The 14,240-nt window shown below is 39.8% G+C and overlaps 1 protein-coding gene and 1 long non-coding RNA gene across 4 annotated transcripts in view; one reads left to right on the top strand and one right to left on the bottom strand.

Moving 5' to 3' along the window:
* Positions 1-2,758, bottom strand: part of TTK (TTK protein kinase) — a 75,515-nt gene extending 72,757 nt beyond the window's left edge. For 2 of the 3 annotated variants that reach the window (XM_057489372.1, XM_057489374.1), the window contains exons 1-2: positions 2,611-2,758; positions 1,257-1,397 (exon numbers count right to left, since the gene is read on the bottom strand). In XM_057489372.1, coding sequence (XP_057345355.1) covers positions 1,257-1,395 — 139 coding nt within the window. In that variant the 5' untranslated portion in view covers positions 1,396-1,397; positions 2,611-2,758. Of the gene's footprint in view, positions 1-1,256; positions 1,398-2,035; positions 2,327-2,610 lie in introns of those variants that run through there. The other variant, XM_057489373.1, reaches the window with a different exon arrangement.
* A 74-nt stretch (positions 2,759-2,832) lies between these two features.
* Positions 2,833-4,215, top strand: LOC130679849 (uncharacterized). Its single transcript, XR_008992809.1, has 2 exons — positions 2,833-2,952; positions 3,187-4,215. It is a non-coding gene; the product is annotated as an uncharacterized LOC130679849 (long non-coding RNA).
* The last annotated feature ends 10,025 nt before the right edge of the window (positions 4,216-14,240 follow it).

Here is a 14,240-nt window from a genome sequence, read left to right as displayed (position 1 = left end):
GCATCTTTCGATCTTCCTCAGTACTTATGATAATGTCTTACATCCCAATTATCAAAATATGTTGAGTATTTACAGTTTTGAGTAAGCTAAGAATTTTAAAAGGAGTCATCTACCTTAGTGTACAAGCTTTCTTACTGCTTTTTAAAAGCACATAATGAAGTACGGTGATATTAAGAATTTGCTTAACACCAAAATGATCAGGTTCTAGGTTGTTTCAAGTGAATGTGATCTGCTATCATAACTAGCTTCTTCCATTTATTTTCATCCATTTAATGGGCAGTATAGACATAACAAACTTATCTAAAGGTCGCTTTTCAAATGACCTCAACAATCTGAAATACAGTAAAAAATCTAGGGTAACATTTAAGTACCTACGACGTGCCAGGCACCATTCTGAGCTATACAGATAAAACAAAACAGATGCAACCATGCCCTCATGGAGCTCACATTCTCGTGGAGACAGACAATAAACAGATGTAAGAGTAAATTAGATATAAAGTGATCAGTGCCACAGAGAAAAATAATATAGGGAAGAGAGATGAGGGGAACACGCCCACTCCAGCAGTTGCTATTCTAAATAGGTGGCTTAGGGAAAGCCTCACCAAAAGGACATTCAAACAAAGACCTGCAGGAGGGAAGAGCGCGCAGGTATCTAGGGAGTGGTGTGTGAGGTAGAGAGCAGGAACAAAGGCTTTGGGAGAGGAGATGGTCTAGCCAAAAGAAGAGACAGCAGAGAAGACACCGGGACTGGAACAGTGAATAACTGGAAAGAAAGGCCAGTTTCTGCATGTGGGAGTAAATAAGAAGATTCTCCAAACGGAAAATTGAGTGTTTGACTTTAAGTTTGTACATAATTTTATTGAGACTGGTGACGCTTTCTCAGTTTGCAGCAAAAGGAATTGAAAAAAATGGCACTGATGCCACTGAATGCCATCAATTGATGTACCTCTGAGCACACTGCAATAAAAATGATATTAAATTTCCTTTTCTTAATAAACTAAAAAAATGTATTTTATTAAGAAATATTTATGTACCTATGAGCACACTGCAATAAAAATGATGTTGAGTTTCATTTTCTTAATAAAGTAAAAAATGTGGGACTATTTCCACATAAAAGGGTTAAAATATAGTGTTTGTACCTAACTGGTAAGCATCAATTACTGAGAAATTACATTATGCAAATACATACTGGTTAACATTTCTTTCCTTTAGCTTAGAGGGCACTCAAAAAAAAAAAAAAAAAGAAAGGAACTCACCTGTAGTATCAGCAGAGACTTTATTCAAGCTTAGCTCATCAGTAAGGTCTTCATTTTTAAATTTATTTTTAATATCTCTCACTTTGTTCATTATAGAATCAATTGTCAATTCTCTGCCACTTACATCATCAGCCTCCATTTCTAAGGAAAAAAATGAGCTAGCCATAATTCCTATTTTTACTAGCATTAAAGAAAAAAGAAATTTCAAGCAGACTTTTTGGAACCCAAAAGACCAAAGCATTCGTTACATGAATACACCTAAACACAGATATTATTAAGGTTGTATCTGTGAAGCTATGTGCACAAAAACACCTGCACATATTTGTAATTCGTCCAGCAAGTTTTCCAATAGGCCAAATACACCTTTTCTTCCCAAAAGAACTTAAAAGAAGCCTTGCACAACACAGAAATTGCTGCCCCACCGTAGCCCCTGCCCCCTTCAAACTTTCCATTTCTCTTCTACGTTATCCTTTCACTCTCTTTCCAGAATTATTTTCTCTGGGCCATCTGCAAATTCATTTTTTAAAAATGTGATGGAATGTTTGCATGGACTCTGGTAGTGAAATACAGACAAAAAAGAATATTTTTGGTAATGAGAATAACCACTCCTTTATTCACCTGCTTTGTGTGAGTAAACCTGCACACTGCAAGTGCTTTCAAAGCTGAATATATCCATTATAGCCCTTTAAGGATACATGGGATATCATCAGGCTTGATCTTGTGCATATCTGGCAGAATCATAATTTGCTACCTTAGTCATTGTAATGCCAAGAACCTACTGTATTCGACTGAGCACTTGCTTGTCTGAATGGTGGTGATGCTTGATAAACAGTGTCCCTCAATTTCACCTTTGTGATCCTCTAAGATCAACCCAGCAACTCAGGGCCAAAAATAGTATCAATGCCGTCCCTGACCTAGCGTTTGGCAATGAAAAGGGGCGATAAAGTGATCAGCTAGATAACACCTCTTGAAGACAGGTTCGAAAAGCAACTGTCAGAACAAAGCCATCGCCTCTCCTTGCTCTAAAATACCAGATAACAGAGTAAGCCTCTTCTGGGAGACGGTATCTCCTGTCTCCACACTTCCCCAGATGCCCCTCCAGGCCCTCTCTCCAGCAAGGTCCACTCGCGCCTCTCTTCCCGAGATCCTCAGCACAACCTCCCTCCCCGCCCTTTGGCGGGGTGGCGGCGGCGAGACCTCCCTTCCACCCCCCCACAGCTCGGCGAGCCGGGCCGCAGGCCCCCCCACGGGGCTCCGAACCTGCCCGCCCACCCCACCGCCCGCCGACCCGCGGAGTTGGAGAGCCCGCACTCCGGCCGCGGCCGTTCCTCCGCGCGCCCGCCAAGTAACTCACCGGCCGGGAGGCGGCAGAGAGGAAGAGGTGGAATACAAGCTCCTCTGCGCAAACGAGTTTGAATTTCCTCGCCGCTCTCACCGCGGCCGCTTATTGGCCGAGGCTGGCGCCCGGCGGCGTCCGCCGTGATTGGTGCGTGCGCGTCGGCCCCGCCCCGGCCCCGCGTCCCGTGCGTCCGCTCCGGGCGCGCCTGCCGTTCTGACTCCGCCCGCGCAGCGGCGCGGCTGCGGAGCTCTCCCGCGGCGGGGCCGCCCTGCCGCCTGGCCGGCTCACGCGCACCTTCCGGTTTAACCGGGCCGTATTTTTGCCGGGGAAGGAGCTACTCCCGGGCGGGGCTACGTGGTGAGAGGAAAACAGGGGTGGGGAGGTTGCTCCCAACATGAGGACTTGGGAAAGGCGACGTGTGAGCGCTGTAAGCCCCCCGTCGCCGCGGAGGTCGTGCGCCGGCCATCCCCTCCCTGCGGGCGGAGCGGGGATGTTGTAGGAGGTCGTTCGCAGCGCTACCTGCCGCCCGACCATCTGAGTGATCTTTGTCCTTGCGCCTCCCCCGTGCTTCTTCCCCTTTGTCCGCCACAGCGGTTGCGCCAGTACTCGCCTTATCAGCTCCCCTCGCCGAGCCCGTCCCGCCGAGACCCCAAGCGCGTCGAGGGAAGGGCGCCTCCCTAACACAGGCCAGTGCTCTCCTCTGCCGCGGAGAGGCTTTGTGCTCCAACCAGCACCTTCTCACCTCCCGAACGGAGAGCTGTCTCTTGTACCAGGATTGCGACAGAATGCTCTGATAGAACAGGTGGTTTGGTTTTTTGTGTGTGTAGGACACCAACTGCAGCTGTCATTTCCCTCCAAAGACGTCCTTAGAACCCTTGCATTCCCACCTCTGGCTAGCCCTTTCCCCGCGTGAAAGCCCGTCCTCACTTAATGCCCCTTCCATACCTGCTAGCTGTGTAGTTTTGCTTCAGCAGAGTGAAGTGATCTGCTAATACCTGGTTGGCTTATCACCAGCTGTGCACCCTTTGGTCTAACAATGCTTTTACTTGGAAGGAATTCACTATTCCACCAATTCTTGTTCATCCTTTTGGGGCTTGAGATCTCAAAATTTGCGTTTTACTGAAAATACTGCTGCTGAATAACCTCACCTAACACTTCTTTCTGTATACTCACACTTTTGGTGATCTCTTCCAGTCTTATATTTAAATATCATCTATGTTAATGACTACCAAATTTTTATCTCCAGCTGAGCTGTCTCTCCTGAACTCAAACTAATATATCTATTGCTTTCTTAACATCTCCAATGAAATGTCTCATAGTCATGTTAAACTCAAAATGTTCAAAACTGAGCCGCTGATCTTCCCTCTATCCCGCAAACCTGCTTCTTACAAAATCTCTGTAAATGACAATTCTTTGTTCCATTTTTAAGGCCAAAAACCGTGGGGTCATCCCTGACCCCACATCCATGCATAAGCAGACTGTGTTAACTCTAACAAGATATTCCTGGAATCCTACCACTTCTCCGAACTTTCATTGCTACCACCATAGGCCCAGGCACCTCCATCACTCAACTGGATTCATCACTCGGACTGGCTGGTCTCCTTACTTCTGCCCTTGCCATATCTCAATTTATTCTCCAGCACAGAGGAACAATCTTAAGTCATGTCATTCCTTTTCCCAAAACTCTTCAGAGCTCCCTGTCACATATCACTCAAAGTAACAGCCAAAATTCCTCACCATGGCCTCAAGTTGCATTGTTCAGTTGCCTTCAGCCACAAATAGCTGGTAAGCACTTGGAATGTTGCTAGTGCAACTAAGGAACTGAATTTTTTAATTAATTTGCTCAATTTAAATTTATAAACTGATACTATTCAGAGCAATTTCAAGTATATTTGGAAAAACCTGAGTATGTGCATTGACGTTTTCAACTGTAACTTTTCTATCTAAATGCAGATTAAGTACTTCCAATGAAAGTGAGTTTGGTATGTGCTTTAAGTATAAAAATACACACTGATTTTTGAAGACTTAAGTTTGAAAAAATTAATGTAAAACGTTTTGTTGATTATTTAAAAAATACCGACCACAGTTTGAAGTGACATTTTTGATATACTGTGTTAAATAAAACATGTTATTAATTTAATATTTCTAGTCACAAACTAGAGGATAAGGAGACATGACAACTAAATGAAATGTGGTATCATAAATAGGATCCTAGAACAGAAAGTGGACATTCATGAAAACACTGATGAAATCCAAATAACTGAAGTAGTTAATAGTAATATATCAGTGTTGGTTTCTTTTTTTCTTTTTTTTTATATATATATTTTTTTATTGAAGGGTAGTTGACACACAGTATTACATTAGTTTCAGGTGTACAACACAGTGATTCAACATTTATATACATGATAATTCTAGGTACCAGCTATCACCATACCAAGTTGTTACAATATTTTGACTATATTCCTTATGCTATACATTACATCCTGGTTACTTACTTATTTTACAATTGGAAGTGCGTGTATATATATATATATATTTTGTGTGTGTGTGTGAGGGCATCTCTCATATTTATTGATCAAATGGTTGTTGACAACAATAAAATTCTGTATAGGGGGGTCAATGCTCAATGCACAACATTAATCCACCCCAAGCCTAATTTTCGTCAGTCTCCAATCTTTTGAAGCTTAACGACAGTGTTGGTTTCTTAATTTCTACAAATGTACTACAGTAATATAAGATGTTAACAATAGGGAAATGAAGTCTACTCTCTGTACTACCTTTGCATCTTTTGTGAAAGTCAAAATTCAAGATAAAAATTTTATTAAAATTTATTTCTCTAGTTTTACCTTTTTAATATGACTAGTGGAAAATTGAAAATTATGCAATTTGCATGGTATTTTTATGAGACAGCTGTGGTCTATAAAAATCCTATAGTATTACTTCTCTTCCCTATTTATTTATCTTGTTTATTATGTCTTTTACAATATCCTTAGTGCTTAGAATGATACCTAGTACACTGCATGCACTCAATGAATGTTAGCTAAAAAACCAACATTAATGAGTATTAAGGTATTTCAGAATCCTATTTCCTCTAAGATATTTGTATACTTCCTTGAGGACAGGGAACTTTAATCATTTATACTTCTTGTAAATTCTCAACATTTGTACTGTTATCAACAACTAGTTATTGACAAGTTATCATTACAAGCTGTTCAGAAACAAAAGTAGGTACCATTCTTGGCTAAATGCCGCACTGATTTTTTACTTGGGAGATACATACCAATGTACCATATTGGGATAAATAGTTGCAGTGTAGAGTTTGGACCTCTACACACAGCGGTGGCTTTAGCTTTTTTACCATACCTAGAATCAATGCCCATGAATTATCAATCCCAATAGATTTTGATCCCTAGCTGTTGTTCATCCACACCATTGCAATCATAGACCAATTAGGAGCCACCTCCAAAGATGAGTAAGAAAATGAAGTTCTTCCAGTCAAAACATACCACAATTACTCATTTGGCCTACATTCGTCTGACAGTGAACGAACTTGTTTATTTTCACAGTCAGGCCTTCCACAAAACACACAATTTGCCAAAAGATTATGACATTATTTTAAGATGGAAAGTTTCACGTTGTAACATAATAGTTTGGACTATTGTAAGTTTATCATTATCCTCATGTCACATTTTTGTTTATCTGATGATTTTCTGTCAGCACAGTTGCCTTTTTTTTTTTTTGTTCACTAATTGAAGTCACTGTTACATCTTACGTTGTTACATTTTTACAACCCAAATTTTGGTTCCAGAAACTGTTTCCCATATTTAGATTTACCTTATTCTTGGGCAGAGGTTAAATTACTAATCCATAGTAAATCCAGGTCTCACAGCATGTGATCAGTGTTATATGGCTTTATGGTGATTTATTCTGAAGTAAGTTATTAGTATACCTAGTTTGGGTGCATATAAGAATGGCGTGAACCTGTAGGAATGGTGAGAGCCCCTATGAATAGTAGCAGGAAGCCTACATCTCACAGAATGAACCAAACCATTCCCCAAAGAGAAAAAAAAATTACCAAGCACAGCCAACAAAGTACTTCCTAGATTATAAAGAAAAACAGCAGTGACAGTTTAGATTATGTTCTGACCAATGAAAATAGCAATGACAGTTTGGGACAGCTACTTGGATATCAGGTATTATTTAGTTAGTCAGGCATCAGGTTATATTAACAAATGACAGAAGAAAAGTAAGAGTGCTATTTTTCTTTTATCTCCACCATGGAGAATCCTGGAAGTCTGACAGTCTCCATACTGTTCATTTTTCTCTGTCTCTGTCTCAGCTGGCAGTGTTTCTGCTGATACATTCTCCTTCTTATCCTTAGCTTCAACTGAAATGACTGATTAAATGTGTATATAATCTCTACATGGAGGTAATGTCCAGCCAGTGCCTGGTGCTCTCTTCAGAACACAATTTCATGATTTTTTGCAGTAGACAGAATGAGAATTTTTCAACTCTTCAAATTCTGATTCCCTTTTGCTTAACAATTCCCTCAGTTTATCTCTCTCTTCTGCATTCTACCAGAAGCAATAAGAAGAAATCAGGCTGCACTTACACCTCCTTCAATCTCCAAATGTTTCCTCTTTTCTTTCCGAACTCTCACCAGAGTCACCTTTAACACCCATGTTTCTACTAACAGTTCCTTCACAGCAATCTAGGCCTTTTCTAGAATGCACCTCAAAACTCTTCCAGCCTTGGCCCATCACCCGGGTCCAAAGCCATTTCCACATATTCAGGTATTTGTCACATCAGCATCCCACTTCACAGTATGGAAATCTGCATTAATCTGCTCAGGCTGCTATAACAAAATACCATAGATTGAGTGGCTTAAACAACAGAAATTCATTTCCCCACATTTGGAGGCTGGAAGTCTGAGGTCAAGGTGCCAGAAGGGCTGGTTTCTGGTGAGGCCTCTCTCCTCAGCCTGCAGATGACATCTTCTCAGTGTGTCCTCAAGTGGCTTTTTCCCTTTGTGCAAGTAGGGAAAGTAAGAAAGAAAGAAATCTCTGGTGCCTCTTCTTCTAAGGACATACAACTTAGAGGCTAGGATTTCAACATAGGAATTCTGAAGTCTGTAACTGTAATGTGTGTGTATGTGTGTGCGTGTGTGTGTGTGTACATATAGTAACTAATGTAGTTATAAATATATATAAAACTACATGCATATAAGGTTATGTAACCATGTATACACATGTATCTTTAATGGTGGGAAAGCAAAAGAAACATAAATGAGTAATCTCATTGAGAAGCCTCAAATATTTTGAAAATGTTTAGAGGATATTGAAGGTGAAACAGTGTTCCACGTGTAGGCTGTTTGTGACTCTCTCTTCCCTACCTGCTAATGCAGCTTTCCATATCTTTGAAAAATCCATATTCCTCCATTATTTCTGAGAGTCTCTTGAGTTTTGCACCTGTGTTCACATATAAGAACATACAGCCACTACAAAGCATTGTGACTGTCTTCCTTTGTCTACTGAAAGCACACTTCTTGGAGTCCTATCAGGTCTGCAAGACATCTCTGCCAACTTCCCTGTTGTATTACTATTTTTGAGACTGTTGAATCACAGGTTGTAATGAGTATGTTTGTCAGATTCCTCAACTAGTGCTGTTTAGTGTGAAAGGTAGGGCAGTAGAAGTCTGACTTCCATGAACCTCCTGGGAGAGGCAACTGCAAGGTAGTCTTGGTGTAGAAACGCTCCAGCAGAGAGGAGGGACCTAACACCACCCCAGTGTCTTGCGGAGTGTCCTAGTTTATGTCCCCTGGAGTGGGAAGGAGTTCAGATATTTGAGTCAACACAGAGATACTACACATTAGGGTAAAGAGTGAGCTTTGTGCTAAGTCACTGACGAGTGTGCCACTTGACGTTTTTCATAGGACCAGCTTTAAAGAATTTTTCTTGAGGACTTGGGGAGAGTGCTGTTAGAAAATGGAAATGAAAAATCTCAGCACACGGTACTGTAATTTCTCAGATCTTGACAATTTCCTGCTTACAACATTCATAGCCTTTCCAGTAACTTAGATGGGAAGTTATGCTTCTGACCAAAGTCTAACACTCTGCACGATTTGGTCCTTTCTAATTCTCCAGGCCCATCTCATCACGTTCTTTTTCTTCTCTCCCTAAAGCCTACCTCACAGGCCTCCTGTTAGTTCCCAGAACACACCGAAGGCCCTAAGGCCCTGCCTTTCATTGTAGCTTTTGTCCAGAATATTTAACTGCAGACCTTCAGTGGTTGGCTCTTCTCCATCTTTTAGGTCCCTGTTCAAATATCACCTCTTCAGTGAGGCTTTTTCATGGTTCTTCATTGTATCACCATGCTTATTCCCTTCACAGTATTTATCCTTATATGTAATTATCCTGTTCATTTTTTCATCTATGTGTTTATTATCTGTGGCCTCCCACCAAGTACACACTTTGAGATTAAGATCCTTCCTTCCTTACTTAATCATTGTTACTCCAATATATTGAATGGTATCTAGCATATTGTAGGTAGGTAACACAAATCATTGGAAGCTTAAATGAATGAATTTGCCTTGCTCACCAGGCTATGAGGTTTATAAGGATTATATCAAAATATGTTTTCCTCACTACACTTATCTCCACACAAGGATGATGTACTTGATGAATATGCACTGAATAAAAACGAAAGAAAAATAATAGGTCTAGGGGTGCTATTAAGAACCCAACAGGCTAAATCCTTTTGACCAATAGTAGTTAACTGTAGCAGCACCTTCATCTGTGTATGTGAGCCTGCATCTGGCTCTGAAGGGACCTCACCACCTGTAGGTGCATTCCAGATCCCTTGGACTATTCAGATTTCAGGATTTACTAACCCTAGCTGTGTAATGCTGGTCTGTAGCCCCTGAGATGTCCCCTTTGGCATTTCTGAGAGTTGCCTGGGGTGTCTCACTTGTGATCAGAAATAAACTCAGCCTGCCACACTTCTTCTGCAAGGGTCACCACCGCTCTCCCAGATCCTGTCACTCCAAGCGTCTTGGTCTTCAGCGAACTCTACTGCCACTCCACTGAACACAAAGGACTTTACCACATTCTGTATGGTTCTTAGAAGTTCGCAGCACCAAAATTTGGGGATCTGTGCCAAATTGGGTTACCTGTCTCCCCTTTGTAACTTTCGATCTGAGGGGCAAAAACAATGCAGTATGTGGGTGTGCTTCAGTGTTTCACAGAAGGTTCATTGAATGTTCTTTCAGTTTTTACTTGGAGCTCTCACTTGGCCTAGGACCCGGACATGAGTGTTTGGGTCTGGGCTGGGAACAGATGTGATCATCACGAAGCTACGCTAAGAATCTCTTTTCTCCTCTGGTAACTTGAGGGTTCGGTCCTGAGGAGCTCATCTCACCTCCCTCCTTCAGCCCTTAGGATGAGTTCTTTCCCAGGAGACTATATATCCCCCCTCAATTTGACTTCTGTCAGAGTATATCACAATTTACCCCAAATGCCTACTAGCCCAAACAGGAAACAAGTTCAAGAGCTTTCTCATAGGCTCTTCAGGCCCCCTGAAAATAGGCTGGCTCCACAAATTTCCCAGGCACGCTCAGATAGCCCCAAACCTGCAGGTTGGTACACTCTAGGTTTGCTATCCTGATGCACAAGAAAACCTTCAAATGAACTCAGCAGTGACAGACCTTCAAATCACATGAAGTTATACTACACCCTTGGCAATAAAAGCTGCCAGCAGCAACAGAGGCCAGACATAGCAGTAAAAGCAATTTAAAAGCCACCAGAGGGAACACAGAAGCTAAGCATTTCACAGTAAATTATCTTCTAACTGCGTCATTTGTAAGGGACCTCAATTAACTTATTATCTGAATACATAAAGGGGCTCAAGACCTTTCCTCAATTAGTTAAGAAACAAATTTAATACATTATTTTACTCTAATATTTTGGGACCTGAAGTTTCCTTCTTACATGATTAAATGTCCATCTTTTAGTGATAGGAGCAATGTCCTAACATTTTCATATTATTTGCTTTTATTTCAAAGCTTCTTCAGGATTTCGCTCTGAACACACAAATACAGCAAGGCATTCATCTGGGGCAAGTCACTCACCCACAGCCTCTTGCACAACCATGTGTGCACACTGGTCTGATTAGAGTGCCACTCGCACCGTGGGACATCTAAGACAGCAACAGTGACGCCTGTCAGAGGCTCACTCCCTGCTTTACCTGATAGGGCAAGGCTTCACAGCAGCCTAACTAGTCCTGTTGGAACGGAAACCACAAATGCCTCAGAGGTGAGGAAGGGAGCAATAAAGGTTCCTTTCCTCTAAAAACTGTCCGGATGAAAAAACTAAAAGACTCCTTTCCCATCAGCTCTGTAGATGAGTGCAGGAAAGAGAGACAGGCAGAAGAAAAGCAAACAACGGCAAATGGTAACAATTATTTTGACAACACCGGTATCTTACAGAAAATAAGCCATCTGATTTTTTAAAATGGAAGGTGAGGTAAGAGAAATAGGAGTTTAAAGGGAAAGTATAGCGCTCATGTTAATAAAACTGATAAGGCTAAAGAAGAGTTTCTCCGACATAATGCTTTAGTAAAGTTTAGATACTAGTCGTTTGTGGTTTAGAATTCTGAATTGTAGTCATATGGGAAAGAACTATATCTTACCATATAATCTCATCAAATAAACCTATATCAATATGTAGTGATAATAGCAATTATAGTAATCAGTACTAACTTCCTAAAGGAAATGTCAAGAGTAGAACAAAAAAACGATGTTTTATATTTGTAAATAACCATACACTTTCCAAAGTGCTTTCATTTAAATGGTCTAATTTGATCCTCATATCAGTTTATGAAATAGGCAGCATTTTTTTTTCATTATTTTGCAGGTAAGAGACTGAAGCATAGCCCAGCTTACTTAGTGAATCACTCTGGGTTATATGTCTGGGAAAGAGCAAAACTAGAAGTAGAACTCTGGATTTTTGCTTCCCAACCCATTTTTATTCTGATGGAATGACATTCACAGTTCTACAGTTTTTGTCACTGAAAATAGCCATCTATTCCCAGACTTGGATAAAGCTTGTCCACGGGTAGGTATAATTCACAATATCCCTATTGGATTGATGCATTTTGTGGTTGTCCCTTTTCCTGCACTAATATTTAAATGAACTTAGTAAACAACTCAGCTCACAACTTTGGATTATCCAAGAACTTTATTCCTCATTCATAGTTTAGTTGGCAGGCGGCTGAGTGTAACATTTGAAGAATATCACTTTCACCTACTCCACACACCCCTTGACCCATGTTCTACCAAAAGTTGGTACCACCACCATTATACTGCATATATTGCAGAAGCTTTGAATTTGCTTTAAATCTGTCTCAGCAATTTCTAATTAAGCTATTTAACTTACCCTGGAATGAACAGAAGCAGGAAGACAGTGCAATGGCATTGTCAGCCTCATTCTTTTCTCTACCTATTTCCTAGATCTTCCCTTTTCCATACAGGCCCAGGGTAAATGTAAAAATTAGGCTGGGTATCTGAGTCATACAGACCTTGAGAAGGCCATACAAATGTGGTCCTTTCTAAAGAATCCCCAGAAACCGTGGAAGCTCCACATGTGGTGCAGTTCCATGGAGAACATTCTCCTTCACTTAAGACTTTCTAATTCCCTGGGTCCCCTTTATGATCAAAAAAAGGTCTCCCCCAACATTTCTGAGCTCCAGAGCAAAAGGCCAACATACCATATGTCTAAATATTTAGATGTTACAGGTCAGGCTACTAATTAACAAGCTGTAAGATGAAATATATTCTCTCTTCCTACTGCAGCAATAGTAAGTCCATAATAACAAAGGTGAAATATAGCTTTAAGTTGAGGCTGTTTGTTACTGATGGTTGGCAAAATTTAAAAGACATTTAATTTAGGGATTTATGTTGATGGGCAGAGATGTTTAGATGAATAACAACATAAAAGTATGTAGCTTATAAATTATAAGTTGATTCATTTCACATTGCTCTAATTAAGATATTTGCATAATTTTGCTCTACTAACAGTAAAGCGCTAAATAATTAAAAATGTATTATAACTCTTTAAAAAATACAAAACATGAATGTATTTTCAGCAAAAATTAAATTAAAAAATTAGAATTATTTTACATGTATTTTCCAAAAAATTATTTTCTTCAGGTAATATATTGAAATTAAGTCAAAATACAAATTCTAATAATGTATATGAAAATTTTTAATCAAAATTAAATAAAGTTGAATTTTAAAATTCATTTTTTGTAAATTTAATGAAATTTTAATAGGTATTTTCATAAAAATAAAACTATCATCCATGGACCTTGGGTGAAGTAAGTCAGACAGAAAAAGGCAAACATCATATGATCTCACTTAAATGTGTAACCTAAAACAAAACAAAACAAAAACAAAGACATGAAAATCATAGATACAGAGAACAGACTGGCGGTTGCCAGAGGTGGTGGGTAGAGGAATCGGCAAAATGGGTGAAAGGAGTCAAAAGGAACAAACTTCCAGTTATAAAATAAATAACTCCTGGGGAATGTAATGTACAGCATGGTGACTATAGTTAATAATACTGTGTTGTATATTTGAAAGTTGCTAAGAGATTAGATCTTTAAAGTTCTCATCACAAGAAAAAAAATTTCTAACTGCATGATAATGGAAGTTAACTAGACTTACTGTAGTGATCAATTCACAATATAACAAATAATTTGTTACTTTATACATCTGAAACTAATACAGTGTTATATGTCAATTATATCTCAATTTTAAAAATTCACAATTCTAGCATTGAATGTCCATTTAATTATTAATATAATCAGTATCACATTACATATATATTATGTCTAGGTCAGCACTGTAAGCCACACACATAACTTTAAATTTTTTACATTAAAGGTTTTTCCACATTAGGAAAAAAAACAAAATAAACATTTAAAGTAGTTAAAATTAATTTTAGTAATATATTTTATTTAATACAACATTAAAATATTATCCAAACATGTAACCAATATAACAATAATTAATGAAGTCTTTTACATTGTTTTTCTCATAATTGGTGTGTATGCTACACTTACAGCACTTCTTAGTTGGACTAACTACATTTTGGTGCCCAGTGGTCACATGTAGCTAAGGCCACCATATTGGACAGCCATGCAAACTGTTACAAATACTGTATTACTTGGTGAGTGTCTTCAGGCCCACAAAGGGAAACGAGAAAACGGATGCTCCACACTCCTGGGAATGATGTTCGGAGGAAGAACTTGACACACCAATTTGCTCTTCTCTTACCTAGCTACTCCAGTCCTCTACAGTAGTGTCCATTTCCAGTGTTGGCAGGGGCACAATCCACAAACCGTCATGGGTACAGGTGCCTTTTGTTTCAAAGGTCATAGGATAAGAGGTTTAGAGAAATGTTTCCTTGGGACATGAGTGGAGTTAGGAAAAAGAGCACCAGACAATGAGTTACAGAAATCCAATGTATTCATTAATACATTTATTTGTTGGTTTGTTTGTGAAAACTAGGGCTCAGGGTGAGTGGGTGGCTCTTGCCATGGTGTGAGGGAAGTACTGGATCAGGGCAGCCCTAGAGCTGGTCAGCCTT

Source organism: Manis pentadactyla, chromosome 12 (genome assembly GCF_030020395.1).
Source record: "Manis pentadactyla isolate mManPen7 chromosome 12, mManPen7.hap1, whole genome shotgun sequence".
Taxonomy (NCBI): domain Eukaryota; kingdom Metazoa; phylum Chordata; class Mammalia; order Pholidota; family Manidae; genus Manis; species Manis pentadactyla.
The sequence above is the reverse complement of the archived record's forward strand: the minus strand, read 5'-3'. Positions and strand labels throughout refer to the sequence as shown.